Below are 19,198 nucleotides of genomic sequence, written 5' to 3'. Positions count from 1 at the left end.
ACGCCATTCCATTGAAGTATTTTAAAGAATTGGAGCATGTACTTTTCTTACTTCAAGTGGATGACAGAATAACAGAGACTGCTGCAAACTACTTAAAAGAACAGATTCAGAGACAGAAAAGGCTTTATTCTGTTAAGTCTGACAGCATATATGTTCCAAAGTACAGAGATCACAATGGTGATATTGTTGATATGAAGCCTAATACTGCACAGATCAGAACATATCTTGGTATTAAGAGACTTGAATTCAATCTGGAGTCTGACAAAGCTTATGTCATAAGACTAGATCAGGAGTTGAGAAAAACAAAGATCAATGATCTCAGAGCTGCAATCTTTCAAACTGGTGAAGATACTGCAGAGCTTAAAGATGTCAAAAGGAGAATGATTGATGAACTAAGATATGCTGAGAAATGTTTGTTGAAGAACTATCTCAGAACAACTCCTGACATCAGAGAGATCAGAAAATGATGAAGCCAAGTTGAAGATCTACAACTGCTTAAATTCTGATATTTATACAGACTGAAGTTTGATAGGGATAAATAAGTCCTGATTTTATTAATAATGGGCTGCTGGACCCAATAATAAGATGTATAATATTCAGACCAGAAAGGTTAAGCCTGATGGACCAGATCAGGCCTGGTGGAATAAAAAAGGCCCAAAAGCCCTGATTATTAATTAATTTCGTAATTAATTAATAAGGGAAAAATCAGCTATTGAGAAGAGTCCCGATAAGGATATAAATCCTTATAGATTAGCCTCAAGGGGACCTAAAAGGATAAGGGATCAGCTTCCTACTTCCTAGGACTCCTAAGTCTATCCTAATTCAGAGGCTTGTCCACCAAGTCTCCTATACCAAGTCCAATTCAAGGACTCCCACATCTATATAAGGGGCCTCACCCCACAAATCAGAACTACGTTTTTTGGCTTGATTCTCTAATTCACAGAGATACGTAGGCATCTCGTAAAGGCAGATTGAGTCACGAAACACGAGAGCAGCCATTAAAGGCCTTGAGCTCCCGAATCTTAGTATTAAATACAGCAAGTAATAACCTTGATTTCTTATCCATAACATTTGGCGCCGTCTGTGGGAAAAACGCAACAACAACCATGGCGAGAACACGGAGAACAACCAGCACTCTGGAGGAGGGAACACCATCAGGGACAACCCAGGTGATTTCATCAACCGTGGAGGTTCCTCCCCATTCAACTTATGCATCTACTCAGGGGGAAGCCCAGACAGGGGCAACTCATCCTCAGCCACAAGGGACAACTCCCCCGATTATTCAAGGTACGAATCCTCAAGTTCAACAAATACATATACCTGTGAATTCTCGACCCGTCGGGTATGAATATTCAACTATTATTACTACTAACCCCCCTTATGGGATGCCCCTTCACCCTGAGGTTGGAGGAAGTGGATATGCTGGGCGAAGCGAAGCACGAGGGCGGTCGCCCCCCTATATACGAGGTTTGGATCCTATCCCTGAGGATCGGGAATTTTCTGGTCCATACACTGAGAGAGACTCCGAATCTTCGGATGACGAAGTGGCCCCGAGAAGGAGGCGTCCTGGAAAAGAGCCAATGGCCAATGGAAGGCAACGCCCCCAAAGCACCCCAGGGGCGAATCCCCAAGAAGTGCAGGAAAAGATCAGGGCTCATGAGGCTGAAATCCAAAGGCTGAGACGTGATTTGGAGGCTCACCAAGCCACCAGATCCCACATACCTCCTAGGGGGAGAAATCCTCCTCCTATCATAGACCTGGATGGTCCGGTAAGAAGAAGGGCTGCTGTCCCAAGAACTGATCCAAGCAATCTCCTTCCCCTTGGAGATCCTGATGATCCAACTCCACCCTTCACAGAAGAGATAATGAATGCCCATATCTCAAGAAAATTCAAGATGCCCACTATCAAAGCCTATGATGGCACGGGAGACCCCGCTAATCATGTTAGGACATTCTCTAATGCACTGCTGCTGCAACCCGTGAATGATGCTATAAAATGTCGGGCCTTCCCTCAAACCCTGTCGGGTATGGCTCAAAGATGGTACAGTCGCCTACCCCCAAATTCTATTGGATCATTCAGAGAACTAAGTCAGGCTTTTATTAAGCAATTCATCAGTGGAAGAGTCCATGAGAAAAGTTCAGCATCTCTTATGAGTCTTGTGCAAGGAGCTAAGGAATCCTTAAGAGATTACCTGAATCGTTTTACAAAGGAGGCTTTAAAAGTCCCAGATCTTGATGATAAGGTAGCCATGATAGCATTGCAACAAGGAACTAGGGATGAGTTTTTTAAGATGTCTTTGGCCAAACGACCCCCTGAGAGCATGTTGCAGCTCCAAGAGAGGGCAGGGAAGTATATCAAGGTTGAAGAAAGTATGAGGAAGACCGTAGTAAGTAATGAGCCCACTGGAGGCAAGAAACGAAAAACTGATTTGGAGTATATCGCTAAGGACAAATATCCTAGAACCGAACAAAACCCTGATTCAACCCCCAAGAAGGGAGGACCTGGGCAAAAGTTCACTGAATACGCTAAGCTGAATGCTCCCAGAAGTCAGATTTTGATGGAGATTGAGAAAGACAGAGATATTCGCTGGCCTAAGCCCTTGAAGGCTGATCCCGCCAAGCTAGATAGGGGCAAGTATTGCAGGTTTCACAAAGATGTTGGCCATGACACCGATGAGTGTAGGCAATTGAAAGATGAAATTGAGTTTTTGATTCGAAAAGGAAGATTGAATAAGTATACTGGAGATGGAGGGGACAGAAATAATAATGGAAGGAAGAACTTTGAAGATCGTAGGAGGGACCAAGATGATCAGGGGCGGAATCCCCAACCTAGAGGACCAGTTATAAACACCATTTATGGAGGGCCGAGACCTCAAGGGCCTGTGATAAACACGATCTTTGGAGGTCCAACTGCTGCTGGATTGTCCAAAAATTCCAGAAAGACATATACTAGAGAGGTTATGCATATTGTTGGAGAAGCCCCGAAGAGGGCCAGGACAGAAGTAACATTGGCTTTTGATGATTCCGACCTAGAGGGTGTGAAGTTTCCCCATGACGACCCGCTGGTCATAACACCAATAATAGGAAATAGCCCGGTTAAGAGGGTCCTTGTGGATAATGGTGCTTCTGTGGATATCTTGCTCCACGACACCTTTCTAAGGATGGGGTATAACGACTCCCAGTTAACACCAACCGACATGCCGATATATGGATTTGCTGGAGTAGAATGTCCTGTGGAAGGGATAATCAAGTTGCCAACCACCATAGGTACGGAGCCAAGGCAAGCAACGCAGATGCTGGATTTCGTAGTGGTAAAGGCTAGTTCAACTTATAATGCTATCATGGGGAGAACAGGGATACATGCCTTCAAGGCAGTCCCCTCTTCCTACCATTCAGTCATGAAGTTTCCCACCCGAAACGGGATTGGAGAAGAGAGAGGAGATCAAAAAATGGCTAGAAGCTGTTATGTGGCCTCTTTGAGGGCAGATGGAGTCGGGGGGCAGGTTCTTCCTATTGAAGATATGGATGTTCGAGAAAATGATGAGAATAGAGGAAGGCCAGCAGAAGAATTGGTTTCGGTTCCTTTAGATCCCAAGAATCCTGAGAGGATGACTTTCATTGGAGCCACATTAGAGGAGCCCCTTAGAGGGAAGTTAGTGAAATTTTTGCAAGAAAATAGTGATGTGTTTGCATGGTCAGCAGCTGATATGCCAGGCATAGACCCGGAGTTAATTACTCACAAGCTAAACGTGGATCCAAGTCGGAAGACAGTGAAACAAAAGAAAAGAAATTTTGCCCCGGAAAGACAAGAGGCTATAAAGCAGGAAGTGGAAAAGCTCTTAGAGGCTGGTTTCATTGAGGAGATTCAATTTCCGGAGTGGGTAGCAAACCCTGTAATGGTGAAGAAGGCTAATGGAAAGTGGAGGATGTGTATAGACTTCACCGATCTGAATGATGCATGCCCCAAAGACTGTTTTCCGCTGCCTAGAATTGATACTTTGATTGATGCCACCGCTGGACATGAGATGCTGAGTTTCATGGATGGGTTTAGCGGATACAACCAGATCAAAATGCATAAGAATGACATTCCAAAGGTATCATTTATCACTGACTTTGGTGTTTATTGTTATCTTATTATGGCGTTTGGTCTCAAGAATGCAGGAGCCACCTATCAAAGGTTGGTGAATAAAATTTTTAAGGATCTTATTGGGAAGACTATGGAAGTCTATGTTGATGACATGCTAGTTAAGAGTCTAGTAAAGACTGATCATATAACCCATTTGAGGGAAGCTTTTGAGGTCCTGAGGTACCACAAGATGATGTTGAATCCCACGAAGTGTGCTTTCGGAGTAGGATCTGGAAAATTCTTGGGATTGATGGTCTCAAAGAGGGGAATTGAGGCTAACCCCGATAAAATAAAGGCAATCCTGGACATGGAACCCCCAAAAACTGTCAAGGATGTTCAGAAACTCACAGGAAGGGTTGCTGCGCTAGGACGATTCATCTCCAAGTCAGGAGACAAGTGCTTGTCATTCTTCAAGTCATTAAAGAACATTAAAGACTTTGTATGGAGTGAGGAAAATCAGAAGGCATTTGAAGAGTTAAAGAAGTATATGGGCCAGGCCCCGTTGTTGGCCAAGCCAGTTCTGGGTGAAGTTTTATTCTTGTACTTGGCTGTTTCAGAAAGCGCCTTGAGCGCGGTGTTGGTTAAGGAGGAACTGAAAGTCCAGAAACCCGTATACTATGTCAGCAAAATTTTGCATGGTGCTGAGTTGAATTATTCAGCCATTGAGAAATTCGCTTTAGCCTTGGTGATGGCTTCAAGAAAGCTGCGTCCTTATTTTCAAGCTCACCAAATTGAAGTGCTAACAAATCAGCCACTGAGAAATATCATTCACAGTCCCAAGGCAAGTGGGAGACTAATTAAGTGGGCAATAGAGTTGGGAGAGTTCGATCTCAAGTATAAGCCACGTATGGCCATAAAAGCCCATGCACTAGCTGACTTCGTGGTGGAATGTACCATACCCAACCAAGAAGTCGGGGGGCAGGAAGATACCACACCTCAAGACAAGGGAGTCGACAATGGGGACAAGGAGAAAAAATATTGGGTTCTCTATTTTGATGGAGCATCAAAAACAAATTCCAGTGGAGCAGGGTTGGTTTTGCAAAGCCCTGATGGATTCTTAATTGAGTATGCCATGAAGCTAGACTTCCCAACCACAAACAATGAGGCAGAGTATGAAGCCCTGATTGCTGGCCTTGGTCTAGCTGGGACACTTAGAGTCAAAAACTTAAAGGTCCGTGGAGACTCGAAGTTGATCATATCCCAGGTAAAGGGAGAATTTGAAGCAAGGGATGATACGATGGCAAAGTATGTTCGCCTAGTAAGGGCTGTGATGACCCAATTTAATGAATGCCATGTTGAACACATTCCAAGGGAAGAAAATGCTAAAGCAGATGCGCTATCAAAGTTTGCTTCATCTGAGATTGAAGAAAGTTCAGGAAGTGTGTACTTCCGTGTTTTGAAGACACGAAGCATAGATGTTAAGCTTGTGGCTCCCGTAGGCTTGGGGACGTCATGGATTGATCCCATCAAGGCTCACATTCAGACCGGTTGGTTGCCAAGCGATACAATTGAGGCACGAAAGTTAACTGTTCGAGCACTAAGGTACTCTTTGATAGATGGGATTCTATATAAAAGATCTTTCGTGGTTCCTTACTTGAGGTGTCTCAGGCCCGATGAGGCACGCTTGGCTCTTGAGGAAGTGCATGAAGGCATTTGTGGGCAACACTTGGGGGGCAGGGCCTTGGCTCATAAGATAACTCGTTTAGGCTTCTATTGGCCAGAAATGATGGCTGATGCCAAAGAATATGTAAAGAAGTGTGATCGTTGTCAGAAGCATGCACCAGTCGCCAGACAACCCCCCGAGATGCTGACCTCTATCAACTCACCTATTCCCTTTGCTATGTGGGGGATGGATATTCTAGGGCCTTTTCCTATGGCCACAGCACAAAGGAAGTTTCTGATTGTAGCCATTGATTATTTCACCAAGTGGATCGAAGCCAAACCTTTGGCCAAAATCACAACTAAGCAGGTTGCACAATTCCTGTGGGAAAACATTATGTGCCGATATGGAATTCCCCGTATCCTCGTCACTGACAATGGAACGCAATTCAACAATGAGGAATTCAAGAAGTATTGTGAAGAAAATGAAATTGAGTTACGATTCACCTCTGTGGCTCACCCGCAAGCCAATGGGCAAGCGGAAGTAGCAAATCGGATAATCCTGGATGGACTAAAGAAGAGGATCGAAAAGTCGAGAAATAATTGGGTAGATGAGATACTTCCCATATTATGGGCTTATAGGACTACCTGTAGAGTCACGACAGATGCAACTCCTTTCATGTTGGCATATGGGGCGGAAGCAGTAGTTCCTGTGGAGATATCACATTCCTCTCCAAGGATTCAGGCTTTCGATGAGAAAGAAAATGAGGAAGGGCAGAGATTAGCCCTGGATTTAATTGATGAAGTGCGAGATAAAGCACATGCAAAGATAGTAGAATATCAGGAAAAAGCTTCATTCTACTACAACTTAAGGGTTAAAGAAAGGTTTTTTAAACAAGGCGATCTAGTCTTGAGGAAGATAGAAGCATCTGGTGTAGGACAAAAAGGGAAGCTTGCCCCAAATTGGGAAGGGCCGTACAGAGTCAAGAGTGTTCAAGGTAGAGGAACCTACAAGCTCGAGACTATGGATGGTTTTGAAGTCCCGAGGACCTGGCACGCACAAAACCTGAAGGTTTACTACGTGTAAGATAGGCGAAGTACGATTCTCACTTGTCATTGTGACAAGTAGGTTTAAAAGCACCTGGAAGCTTTGCTTGCATAGGATTTTATATTCCAGTAGAATTTACATTGTCTAGTTATTATTGATTAGGGTCGAACCCATGCTATGTAAGGTTTTGAAAAACCAGACTTCAAACTGAAGAAATCGAAATTATTTCAACCTATGGATGTTTGAGTTGTGATAACACTGGTGTGGCCAATTAGTTCAAGCTTGAATGCATATTAAAGTATCAGAAAGATAAAGGAGAAAAATGCGAATAAGGAAAGAAGCATATAAAATAACCCCGGAGGGTAATAAGATCTGATACAAACAAAAGTCCAGACATAAATTAAGGATCAAATTACAGAATAGAAAAACTACTCCTCCATGTGGGAGCCTTCATTCTCTTCCTCCTTATCAGCGCCTTCAGCGTCCTTCGCAGGAGAAGCGGGAGGAGAAGCAGTGTTAGGATCCAAGATGCGATCATCTGGCTGAGGGGAGTTAAAGAGGGCATCTATGCTGTCCTCCGACTCAGCCTGCTCAGGACTTATAAAGTCCTTAGGGTCGACTAAGCCCGGGTACTTCTCAGAAACCGCCTTCACGGCCGCGTCCCATCCCTGAGTAAACTGTAGGGAATAAAGACCCTCATCATGATTCTCCATGAGATTCTTAAACTTGTCAGAATCCATGTAGTCATCGATGAGCTTATCCTTATCGCTCCTAAGTTTCACCAGCTCGGAATGAGCCTGAGCCAGCTCCTCTTTCTTCGTGTCCAGCTTCTTCTCCAGGACCTTGGCTCTCTCCTCCCATTTCTTCATCTCTTTCTCAAACCCATCTGAGTTACCCTTCCAGGACCTAGCCTGATGGAGGGCCGCCTGGAAGTAGGTATTACTCTGCAAAGAAATATGTATGAGTTAGCACAAGTTCGTTGGAATACAAGAAAGTTGGGATTCAAAGAAGGAGAGAAAGAAAATTACCGCAGCTTGGGCTTGAGAACCCAGAAGCTCAATAGTCTCAATATCACTCCCCGTAACAATGTCAGTAAAGTCATGGGGAGTGACGGAGTGATAAGACCAATCTTTAGCGTGTTTGGTGGATCCAACCACCGTATCGCTCCTCCTGAAGCCCCAGTTAGGCCTGAAGGAATGTGCCTTAAGTGGAGGATCCACATCGTCCCCCAGCTCGACCACCGGGACGTGGGGCTTAAGAAAAGAAGGACCGTCAGGTTTGCTCCTAGGGTCCCTGTTTAGCTTGGCCCTTTTCTGACGGCCTGACTCCCCCTCCTTAGGCCTGTTAACATTATTGATGGCCTCGCAAGCTGAAAGGAAAAGTAGAAGGAACATTAAAATCCAGAAAAAAAAAGAAAAAGTGCGATTAAAGAGAAGGAAAAATAATTACGCAGGTATAAATTTACCCTTATCACTGGCCTGGGAGAGACCAACTTTCTTCAAGGAAAACTCCTCTAAAAGGGTCCAGGTATCCGTTTTCCCATCATCTGAAATTAAGGCCTGGTAGGCCACCTCCTCCTCATCAGTCAATCTGATACTACCAGGACTACCATCTGATACCTTGCAAAATGGCCTACGGAAGAGTGTGGCCCAATCACCCCCAGCCCAGGTCAGCCTCACAAACTCATCCCTCCATTTAGGGTTGTTCTCGACTATAGAGTTACTATCAAAGATATGGGGAACTTTGGGTCGTTGGCGAATTAAAACCCATCCCGGTTGACTCATGGAGCTATTATAGAATTGGAAAACTTTCCTAAAGACAGCTACGGAAAGAGGGAAGTTATTCCTGAGACAAAGGACCATAAAACAGATAATATTCCTCCAGGCGTTGGGAGGGAGTTGACAAGGGTTGATTTGTACATCGGCTAATAAACGAGGAATAAATTCGTGGAATGGGAACCTAAGACCTGCGGTCAGGGCTCCTCGATAAATGAACAGGGTATCCCCCTCCCAATTACAAGTCCTATCCCCAGGGGCGGCTGGAGTGATCCTAAGGTGGGGTGGAAGTCTGTACAGGGTGTTCATAGACTCTATTCTACCATCTAACTCATGAAAAGTGTTACCATGATTATACGAATCTAACTCAGATAGAGAAGGATATTCATCACCTCTCGAGTTAATCATGTCAATGAGAGAAGTATATGGAGATTGAATTTGAATGTTTGTACCTCTCTTAGAGACATTCATCTTCTGCAAACGAGCCAAGTCGCGGTCCGCCATTGATATACTTCGTTTAAAAGCTTGAAACCCAGAAATACTTGAGAATGGTGGAGCTACGGTGGCTGTGTGCTCGCCGGAAATCGCCTACTCAAAGGGAGAACTCTAGAGAAGTTTGTAGAAGAAAATGAGAAATGAGAAGTGAAGTGAGGATTCTCACTTCACACTACACTTATATAGGCGAAAAGCTCGGAATACGAGGCATTTCTAGGCCCATTTAGCCAGGCCCAACCTAAAAGCCCGTCTACTAGAAATATCAGGAATAATCTAGAAGCTCATATGGAAAATGAATGGTCAAAAATCGACCAGAGTTTTAAACTGGATCGATCGGAGTCCTGATCGATACAAAAGAGAATCCTGATCGATATATTATTCGAACAGAAGGGAAGAAATCCCCTAAATCCGATCAGAGTCCTGATCGATACAAAAGAGAATCCTGGTCGATATATTATTCGAACAGAAGGGAAGAAATCCCCTAAGATCGATCAGAGTCCTGATCGATACAAAAGAGAATCCTGGTCGATATATTATTCGAACAGAAGGGAAGAAATCCCCTAAGATCGATCAGAGTCCTGATCGATACCAAAGAGAATCCTGGTCGATATATTATTCGAACAGGAGGGAAGAAATCCCCTAAGATCGATCAGAGTCCTGATCGACACAGAAGAAAATCCTGATCGATATTCCATTCGATCAGAATGATAGAAAATCACTTAATTCGATCAGAGTCCTGATCGAAATCGATCAGGAATCCTGATCGATTAAGCACGTGTAACAGTCGACTAGGGTGTCACTTTGAAGATCAATTCGATCAGAGCCCTGATCGAAATCGATCAGGAATCCTGTCGACCAGAGTGTAAGATCCTGAGTTAATTCGATCAGGATCCTGATCGAAATCGAGCAGGAATTCTGATCGATTTGGCTGAATCCTGATCAATTTCTTCTGCATCCTAATCAATTTTGTATGCATTTTAAACCAGAAATTGCGGATAAATCCAGAAAATTGCGGATAAATCCAGAAAATTACGGATAAATCCCAGAAGTTAAGGGAAAATCCTAGAAAATTAGGGGAAAATCCCAGAAAATTGGGGAAAAATCCCGGAAATAAGGGAAAAATTCCTGGAAATTAAGGTAATTCCTGAATAAAAGGAAAATTCACTGTAAATGTGTAGATCGCTCCACACTTTACGGAAAAACGAAACCCTGTAAGGGAACGAATAGATTTAACTTCTGTGAAACCTAATCAATGTTTCCCAAAAGTTGGGGGGCAAATGATAGGGATAAATAAGTCCTGATTTTATTAATAATGGGCTGCTGGACCCAATAATAAGATGTATAATATTCAGACCAGAAAGGTTAAGCCTGATGGACCAGATCAGGCCTGGTGGAATAAAAAAGGCCCAAAAGCCCTGATTATTAATTAATTTCGTAATTAATTAATAAGGAAAAAATCATCTATTGAGAAGAGTCCCGATAAGGATATAAATCCTTATAGATTAGCCTCAAGGGGACCTAAAAGGATAAGGGATCAGCTTCCTACTTCCTAGGACTCCTAAGTCTATCCTAATTCAGAGGCTTGTCCACCAAGTCTCCTATACCAAGTCCAATTCAAGGACTCCCACATCTATATAAGGGGCCTCACCCCACAAATCAGAACTACGTTTTTTGGCTTGATTCTCTAATTCACAGAGATACGTAGGCATCTCGTAAAGGCAGATTGAGTCACGAAACACGAGAGCAGCCATTAAAGGCCTTGAGGTCCCGAATCTTAGTATTAAATACAGCAAGTAATAACCTTGATTTCTTATCCATAACAAAGTTGTTATCAGAAGTTGAAATTGGTAAAAGCTTTAAGGACTGTAAGTTGTAGTTATCTAGTCTAATTTTCATGCATTTGTACTTAATGTTTTTGACATCATCAAATATCTGTTAAACTTGTATATTATGTTAATTTACAAGTTGGGGGAGATTGTTAGATATATTTGATAATGTCATGGCTAATATGTTTTATGTTTATCTTTCAGATCTTACTTGAACTGGATAAATCAGTACTTAACTGTTGATCAGTACTTATACTGGAAGTCAAGACTTAAGGATATCAGTACTTATATTATCAGGAGATAATCATCAGAAGATAAATATCAGAACTTAAGTGCTGAAGGACAATCAGATAAGGACAGTAGCTGATTAAAGGAAAGAAGATCAAGATAAACATAAGAAGAGATATGCATGAAGAAGGAATTCTGTAAAGAATGGAATACTTGGAAGAAAAGATATCTGATTGATATATTTTAGGAAGCAGAATTATATTCCATATCAATTAGCGATTATCTTGTAACTGTGTAGTATATAAACACAGACATAGGGTTTACACTAAAAGTGTTATCATTATTAGAGAAGATTATTCATTGTAACCCTAGCAGCTCTCATGATATTTATTCATCACTGAGAGGTAACAGTTCCATACTGTAACAGAGTTTATTGTTTCAATAAAGTTTATTTTCTGTTACTTAAGTTCTTAAAGTTCGATTTGAGTGTACTATACACTGTATTCACCCCCTCTACAGTGTGTGTGTGACCTAACATCTTTCGTACCAAATAAACAATTACAAGAAGTACCTTGTTTTATTCAAATACTTTTAAATATATGCAATTTAAATTATATGAAACAATGTATAATTTACATTCTTTGTAAATAAAGTATTGTTAAAAATCGTTTAAGTCAATACATTTTCCAAATTACATTAACTACTAGATTTTTTTATATAGAATTGTAAAAGTAATATTCTGATCTTGTATGAAATATAAATTAGAATTTAAAATTTAAAATTTGATCTTTAAGAATTCATCATTATTAAAAAAGTCACATACAGATAGTTTAATTTTTAATATTAATGTACATATTATTTTAACAAAATGGAATTTGTAAAAAAAGTTGGTTGAGTATAAAGCCCATAGCTTCAACCGATCGTGCGATAATCTGAAATAGATACTGAGTGCTTTCCGAAAATTGGTTCAAGTCCATGATAAATTATAACAAATCAAGCCAATAATTTTGATATACATTATTTATTGGTCTGGCCTTCTAAAAGTGTCTAACACGTTGATACCTAGTGGATGTATGAAGATAGATAGATGATTGATAGATAAATTTATTTATTTATTTAAATTAATCATTTAAATTATCTACTAATTTGTTTGAAGTGAAAAATAAAATGTTCTATTATCTATGACTCACAACATCTATTTCTAAATGTATAGGCTCGAGTTTGATTTTAACCAACAACACATTTTGAACTAAATTTTAGATATAGGGGCAAATGAGTCATTTCAACTGAATTAAATGTCTCACTAATTTTATACTCATATTGATGTATTATTTAGTTAAAGGAAAGATTTTTATCATTACTCTTAGATTTTTTTAATTTTAGTTTGTTCATTCCTTTGTTACATTATAATTATTAGTTTTTTTGAATGATTAATTGATGTTTCAATTAAATAATACATTTTGGCTTCGTCTTCATAATTTGCTTATATACATGGGGGTCGTTTGGTTTAAAATGTGGTATCGGATTGAAATTGGGAATCGGGTTAGAGCGGAATGAGGATCAGTTATCATATCTATTATCATGTGTTTGGTTGAGTGTTGTAATAAATATTTTTAATTTTAAAATATTTTAAGTCAATAATTTTAATTTAATTAAATATATCATTTTTAATATTATTTTAATTATTTTTAGGTTCATATATTTCTTTTAGTACACAATATTTATATTTATTACTTAAATAAAAATTAAAGTAATGAAATAAAAGTTGATATTCATAATTTTTTTTTTTTAACCAAACGTCAGGAATGGGGTTGCAATGGCTAAAAACTTATACCTGATTCCAGAATGTAACGAATCAAACAAGCTCTAAATAATCTTGCTGCTTCTTGTAATTTAGATGTAAAAAAGTTAAAATTAATATATAATAGAAAATTATATTAAAATATTATTTTATTAAATATAACTAGCGATTATAGATAACGTCATTGGATTAAAACACCTTTTTTAATCATTTATAATTTAACAAATCAATTTTTAGGTTTCCAAACCATATGAAATGTGATATTTATTTTTAGGGTTTGATTACACGGCATTACAAAGAAATGGAGGAAACACTTGAATAAAACAGTACGTGCAAATTGAGTAGTACAACAAACAAGGTTATTTGTCTTGCAATATTGCAAGTTCCTCTGTCAAGGTTATTTGTCTTGCAATATTGCAAGTTCCTCTGTCTTGTTTTATAACAAGTTTTTCTTTCTGAAAGTTGTGGTATTACGTTCATAATATCAAATAGTTTTGTCAAGGCAAATATGACGACTAATCTGGAAGATATGTATAACAATATGATCTTGGAAGATGAGGATGAGGAGGGAGTAATCATAACAAATGAGGAACTTCCGGTCAAGGAACAATCTTTTGTATTGGTGGGCCGATTTTTAACAGAAAAGAACATCAATTTTAATGCAATACAGAATGTGATGGCATCATTATGGAGACCAAAAGAAGGTATGGAAATTCATGATTTGGGAGACCACCGATTCTCATTTATGTTTTTTCATAAACTGGATTTGCAGAAGGTTGTTGAAGGCGGCCCGTGGACGTTCGAACAAAGTTTGCTGCTATATCATGTCCTAGGGGAGAATGAGAACCCATATACGGTTCCTCTAAACAATATGGATATATGGATGCAAGTATATGACGTGCCAAAAGGGCTGATTTCTGAGAAGCTCCTGCAGAATATTGGAGATTTTGTGGGTACGTTCGTCAAATCTGATCCGACTAATATTAATGGGGTATGGAAGATGTTTATGCGTATTCGAATCACGTTGAATGTAGAAAAACCCATTAAGAGGAGGATGAAAATTAAACGAGAGGGTGGAGAGTGGAACTGGGTGAATTTTAAATATGAACGACTGAGTTTATTTTGTTTCGTGTGTGGAGTTTTGGGACATTCAGAATGAGATTGTGCAGTTGTATATGCAAACCCGGATAAGATGATAGAGAAGGCTTATGGTACTTGGCTCAGAGCTCCGATGAAGGGTGGCAAACAACAGAATTTATGAGCTAAATGGCTGAGAAACACGGGGGAGATGAGCAACATGGATGATCGGAAAACAGAATCAACAACAGTGCAAGCACAAAACAGGGTGGTGGCGAATTTCATGGAGATAGATGGAAAAGTTGGCGAAAATTTAGGAGATAAAGGGGGGATTTGCTTGGCTAACAGAACGGTGGATGTGGGAGAGAATATTACGATAAATCAGGGGCATGATAGTAGGGATATTGGGAGGGAAAAGGAATTTGAAAATGATATGACAATATTGGATAGTAAAAGAAAACGAGTGGATAAGGGAACAAATATAGTAGTAGATGGGCTGAATAACATAACTGACTCAACAGCTTTAGTTGGGCCAAAAAACGGGAAAGAGGCGGGTCCTGTGGTCCAGGCCCGCCTTCAACAATGAGTCTTCTAGCTTGGAATTGCCGTGGGCTAGGTAATCCACGGGCAGTTCGGTTTTTAAAAGAAATTACCCAACAGCTTAAACCTAGTATTATTTTCTTGTCTGAAACATTATCAAAATTAAAAAAAAAATTGAAGAAGTGTGTAAAGCCTTGCATTTTGCTGGATGGTGGGGAATAGAAGCTCAGGGACATAGTGGTGGCTTGGCCTTGTTATGGAAAAACGAAGGGGGTTGTACGATTTTGGATGGGAGTAAGCACTATATCGACTTTGAGGTGGAAAACAATCAGGTTAGAAGATGGAGGTATACGGGCTTTTACGGGTGCCCTGAAAGGGAGAGAAGACGAGAGTCTTGGGATATTATTCAAAATCTAGCGGGTCAGTCAGCACTTCCTTGGTGCATTATAGGAGACTTTAACGATATGTTGTTCGCAGATGAGAAAAAAGGGGGTCGTGTTCATCCAAGAAGCTTATTAGTGGGATTTGGGGATACGATTGCTTCATGTGGCTTGACAGATTTGGGATTTAAAGGGGAAAAGTTCACTTGGGAAAAATCTCGAGGAAATCATGGGTGGGTCCAGGAGAGATTAGACCGTGGTTGGGCAAATAATTTATGGAGAAGTATGTTTCCTATGGCGGAGGTTCAAGTATTGGAAGTGGCTACATCTGATCACCTACCATTGTTTTTAAATTTGCAGAGACAGGTCTTTGAGGTCAAAGAAAGGAGGTTTCGCTTTGAAAATAGTTGGGTTAAAGAAAAAGACTGTAGAGAAATTGTGAAGCAGAGTTGGCGGGGGAACGATAGTCAGGACCTAATGACGAAGATCATCATGTGCTGTAATAGATTACAGGAGTGGGGGGAGGTGCAAGTAGAAAGTATAAACAGGAGATAAGTAAATGTCGAGAAAGGCTGCGCAGGTTGAGATCAAGGAGAGATGGGCCGGGTATTCGAATGTATAATGATGTTAGATGGGAATACATGAAATTGCTGTAAAAACAAGAAACGTATTGGAAACAATGAGCTAAACAGTTCTGGTTACAAGGTGGGGATAGGAATACAAGTTTCTTTCACAATTATGCCTCTGGGAGAAAATGAATGAATACATTGCAGCGAATTAAAAACGATGAAGGAGAGTGGAAGGAAACTACCGAGGAGATTCAGGAGGTCATCGAGGATTATTTCTCGAAGTTGTTTACAGCACAGACGACGGATGGAAAATTGAGTCATAGGGAGAGGGTCAGTAGGGTGACTGCAAGTGACAATGAAGCTTTGTTGGCGGAAATTACACCTGAGGAAGTTAAAGAAGCTGCCTTTTGAAAGGAATATGTCCTAAGTCCAATCATGTATAAGGATTTAGGAATAACTTTTATGTAATCTGTTTTGATTTCATTGATATTAATAAAAGACTTGTTTTGTTTTTATTACGGGCTTTATCTATTTAAGTGTTTAAATAAGATATACCATAGTTTAGAGTAAAGCTTTTTATGGATTATGATGAGATCATAATAGTGAGACCTAAAAAGATGATAACTCTAAACTTAAATAGTTCCTGGTCATAGGATTACTAACTGGTAATTAATAATCCGTAAAGATCGGTACATACTATGCTTGCTTCATTATGAAGGATGTCTGTTCTCATAGACATTTGTGTGGTGACACTATAACTAGTATGTAGGTGCTTATTATAGAATAAGTTCACTGAACATGACTCGCACAGCTGAACAACTGATGGAGTTCACTCACGTGTCAGCCGTTGTTCATATAGTGATAGTTGTACAAGTATCCTTAGACTTGAGGTCATCATAGTCATCTTGTGTACACTGAACTATGCTTTGGTTTAGTTCTTAGTCTCCAGGGACAATTATTAGGGTTCTTCTGGGTATAGGAATTTGTACACGAAGATAGTGTATGATCAATAAAGGATCTACCCCTTCCAGTGAAGGAAGCGAATGTTCAAGGCTGATCCACTTATGCTAGTTCAGGAATCTCTGGCCAGAGTAAATGAAATTAGAAAGGAGTTTCTAATTTGCATAGAACTACGCATAGTAAATGGTAAGCAAGTGATTGAATTAGATAGGCTTGACACGAGATCCATGCCTTGTATTTAATCGGGACATTGTAGGGTAGAAGGAGTTTATTGTACGGTAACTATTCACTGAATAGGTTCTTGGTATTCTAAGCAGTGAATTCATATTATCCGGATAGTCGCGATATGCTGAGAAGTATCCCTCACGATGTAGAATAAATGTGATTAATTAATTAATCATATTTAATAAATTAGAGAATTTATATAAATAATGATAAAATAGTTTTATTATTATTTATTTCTACTACCGGCTTAATATTGAACCTACAGGGTCACACCATAAAAAGAGAATGATTTAATGGTGGGGGAATTAATTAATAATGGCTAATAATTATTTATTTATGAAATAAATAATTAATTGGCAAATTTAATAATTGATTAAATGAGATTTAATTGATTATAAATTAATTAAGAAAAGTTCTTAATATTATTAATTAAAGGATTTAATTTTTGGAAATTAAATCAAGAGAGAGAATTATTTCTAAAGTGTTTAGAAAAAGGATTAATGATTAAAAGGTGTTTTAATTATTAATGAGAATAATAAATGAGATAATAATAATAATATTTATGGGAAAATTTCAGCTGAAAATTTTGCCTATAAATACACTATTATAGACCCTAATTTTATTCTAACCCACATCAACCACAAAACCCAAAAAGTTTGGAAAACCCAATTCTCTCCACCTCCTTCCTCCTCCTTAACATCGTTTTCTTGGTGGATACCGATGGAGTGCTTCACACTTGAGGAGCAACTGCTAAGGATCTCTGATCGTTGTCTCCGAATTATTTTAAAAGGTTAGATTCGATCCCTCGAATTTTTATTCACGATTTATATGCTTTTATTTGGATTTTGTATGTGTAAAAGTGTTTTGTCATGCCCCCGCTGCGTTAAAAATCCAACACCTTTTCTATGCACCCGGATAAGGCACCAGGGCCAGATGGCCTAAACCCGGGTTTTTTCAAGTTTACTGGAATATAGTAGGAAAGGATGGTTTTATTTTGTAAAAAATTCCTGCAATCAGGTGAACTGCCGAATGAAGTGAACCATGCTGTAGTACGATTGATCCCTAAGACAAAGGAGCCACAAAATATGACCGAGTTGCGTCTGATTTCTCTGTGTAATGTGCTAGTCAGAATACTGTCTAAGGTACAGGTAAACAGACTAAAACCATGCCTAGGTTCTGTGATATCTGAAGTGCAGAGCGCTTTTTTGGAAGGGCGGTTATTAATGGATAACGCAATGATTGCATTTGAAGTAAACCACTATATGAGGAGACGTACGCAAGGAAGCAGGGGTTTGGCGGGATTAAAAATAGATATTTCGAAAGCTTATGATAGATTGGAGTGGGGGTTTATTAAAAATATGATGATGAGATTTGGGTTTCATGAGATATGGATTGATAGGATTATGACATTTATATCGACAGTGTCATATGGATTTCTACACAATGGAGCACAGATTGGACGAGTAATTCCAACACGGGGGGTACGTCAAGGAGACCCAATTTCTCCATATATATACATCATGTGTGCAGAAGGTTTAAGTGCAATGCTGCGAAGAAATGTCGATGATGGGCTCATTCATGGGTGTACAGTGGCTAAGAACGCACCAAATATTTCGCACTTACTTTTTGCAGATGACTGTTACCTGTTTTTCAAAGCTACAGAGGTGGAAGCTGACAATATGAAACGGATTCTAAACAGGTATGAGCTGATCTCAGGGCAGCGTATTAATTTTGGGAAGTCTACAGTGGTTTTCTCCCCTAACACAAGGGTGGATGATAGAGCAAAGGTCTGTGATAAGTTGGGAGTTACTGAAATAGATAAACCAGGGAATTATCTGGGAATGCCCATGATTATTAGTAGAAATAGAGTTGCATCCTTCTCTTTTTTACTTGATCGGGTAGACCAAAAATTGCAGACATGGGGGAATAAAACACTGTCTAAAGCTGGAAAAGTACTTTTACTGAAAACGTCATCTCAAACAGTTCCAAATTTCTGGATGAGCTTGATGTTAATTCCGTTAAAAGTTTGTGATGGAATTGAGAAGAAATTCAATGCCTTTTGGTGGGGGAAGACCAGTTCAGGTGGAGGAATAAGATGGCTTTCATGGGATAGATTATGTGGAGTAAAGGAGGCTAGGGGTCTTGGATTTAAAAAGCTACGAGAGTTCAATATTGCAATGCTGGAAAAGCAGGCATGGCGCTTGATAAACAACTGTAACCCTGTAGTTACATCTTTGATGAAAGCCAGGTATTATCCACACTCGGATTTTTTAAATGCTGAACTTGGAAACAACCCAAGCTACATATGGCGTAGTATTCTTGACGCCCAGAATGTGGTACGAATGGGTGCGAGAAAGAAAATAGGAGATGGAAACAGCACGTTAGTGTGGCAGGAGCCATGGCTGCCCTGCGTTGACAATGGTTTCATGACGACTAAAAGGTACCCTCGGTTAGAACAAATTACAGTAGCAAATTTGATGGACGAGAATCAGGAGGGGTGGGATGAAGATATTTTGGACGACTTATGCAATGAAAGGGATAAGAAATTG

General features: G+C 39.7%; 2 protein-coding genes across 2 annotated transcripts; both read left to right on the top strand.

Moving 5' to 3' along the window:
- Positions 1-13,406: 13,406 nt before the first annotated feature.
- LOC141691439 (uncharacterized) lies at positions 13,407-14,057 on the top strand. The gene has a single exon (XM_074496178.1). It carries the CDS (start codon positions 13,407-13,409, stop codon positions 14,055-14,057), a length of 651 nt encoding a protein of 216 aa, XP_074352279.1.
- A 500-nt stretch (positions 14,058-14,557) lies between these two features.
- On the top strand, positions 14,558-15,875 carry LOC141691438 (uncharacterized). The gene is made up of 3 exons (XM_074496177.1): positions 14,558-14,591; positions 14,696-15,420; positions 15,669-15,875. Exons 1-3 carry the CDS (start codon positions 14,558-14,560, stop codon positions 15,873-15,875), a joined length of 966 nt encoding a protein of 321 aa, XP_074352278.1.
- Positions 15,876-19,198: the final 3,323 nt, after the last annotated feature.

Source organism: Apium graveolens, chromosome 10, assembly GCF_009905375.1.
Source record: "Apium graveolens cultivar Ventura chromosome 10, ASM990537v1, whole genome shotgun sequence".
Classification (NCBI taxonomy): domain Eukaryota; kingdom Viridiplantae; phylum Streptophyta; class Magnoliopsida; order Apiales; family Apiaceae; genus Apium; species Apium graveolens.
This window is presented reverse-complemented; position numbering and strand designations above follow the sequence as displayed.

What these genes read in the sequence shown, in the direction of transcription:
- LOC141691438 (XM_074496177.1), top strand. Translation starts at nt 14,558, where the DNA reads ATGAGTCTTCTAGCTTGGAATTGCCGTGGGCTAG. An exon ending in TTGGAATTGCCGTGGGCTAG is followed by an intron (nt 14,592 to 14,695) that starts GTAATCCACGGG and finishes AAAAAATTGAAG; the next exon opens with AAGTGTGTAAAGCCTTGCAT. An exon ending in GATTACAGGAGTGGGGGGAG is followed by an intron (nt 15,421 to 15,668) that starts GTGCAAGTAGAA and finishes AATACATTGCAG; the next exon opens with CGAATTAAAAACGATGAAGG.
- LOC141691439 (XM_074496178.1), top strand. Translation starts at nt 13,407, where the DNA reads ATGACGACTAATCTGGAAGATATGTATAACAATATGATCTTGGAAGAT.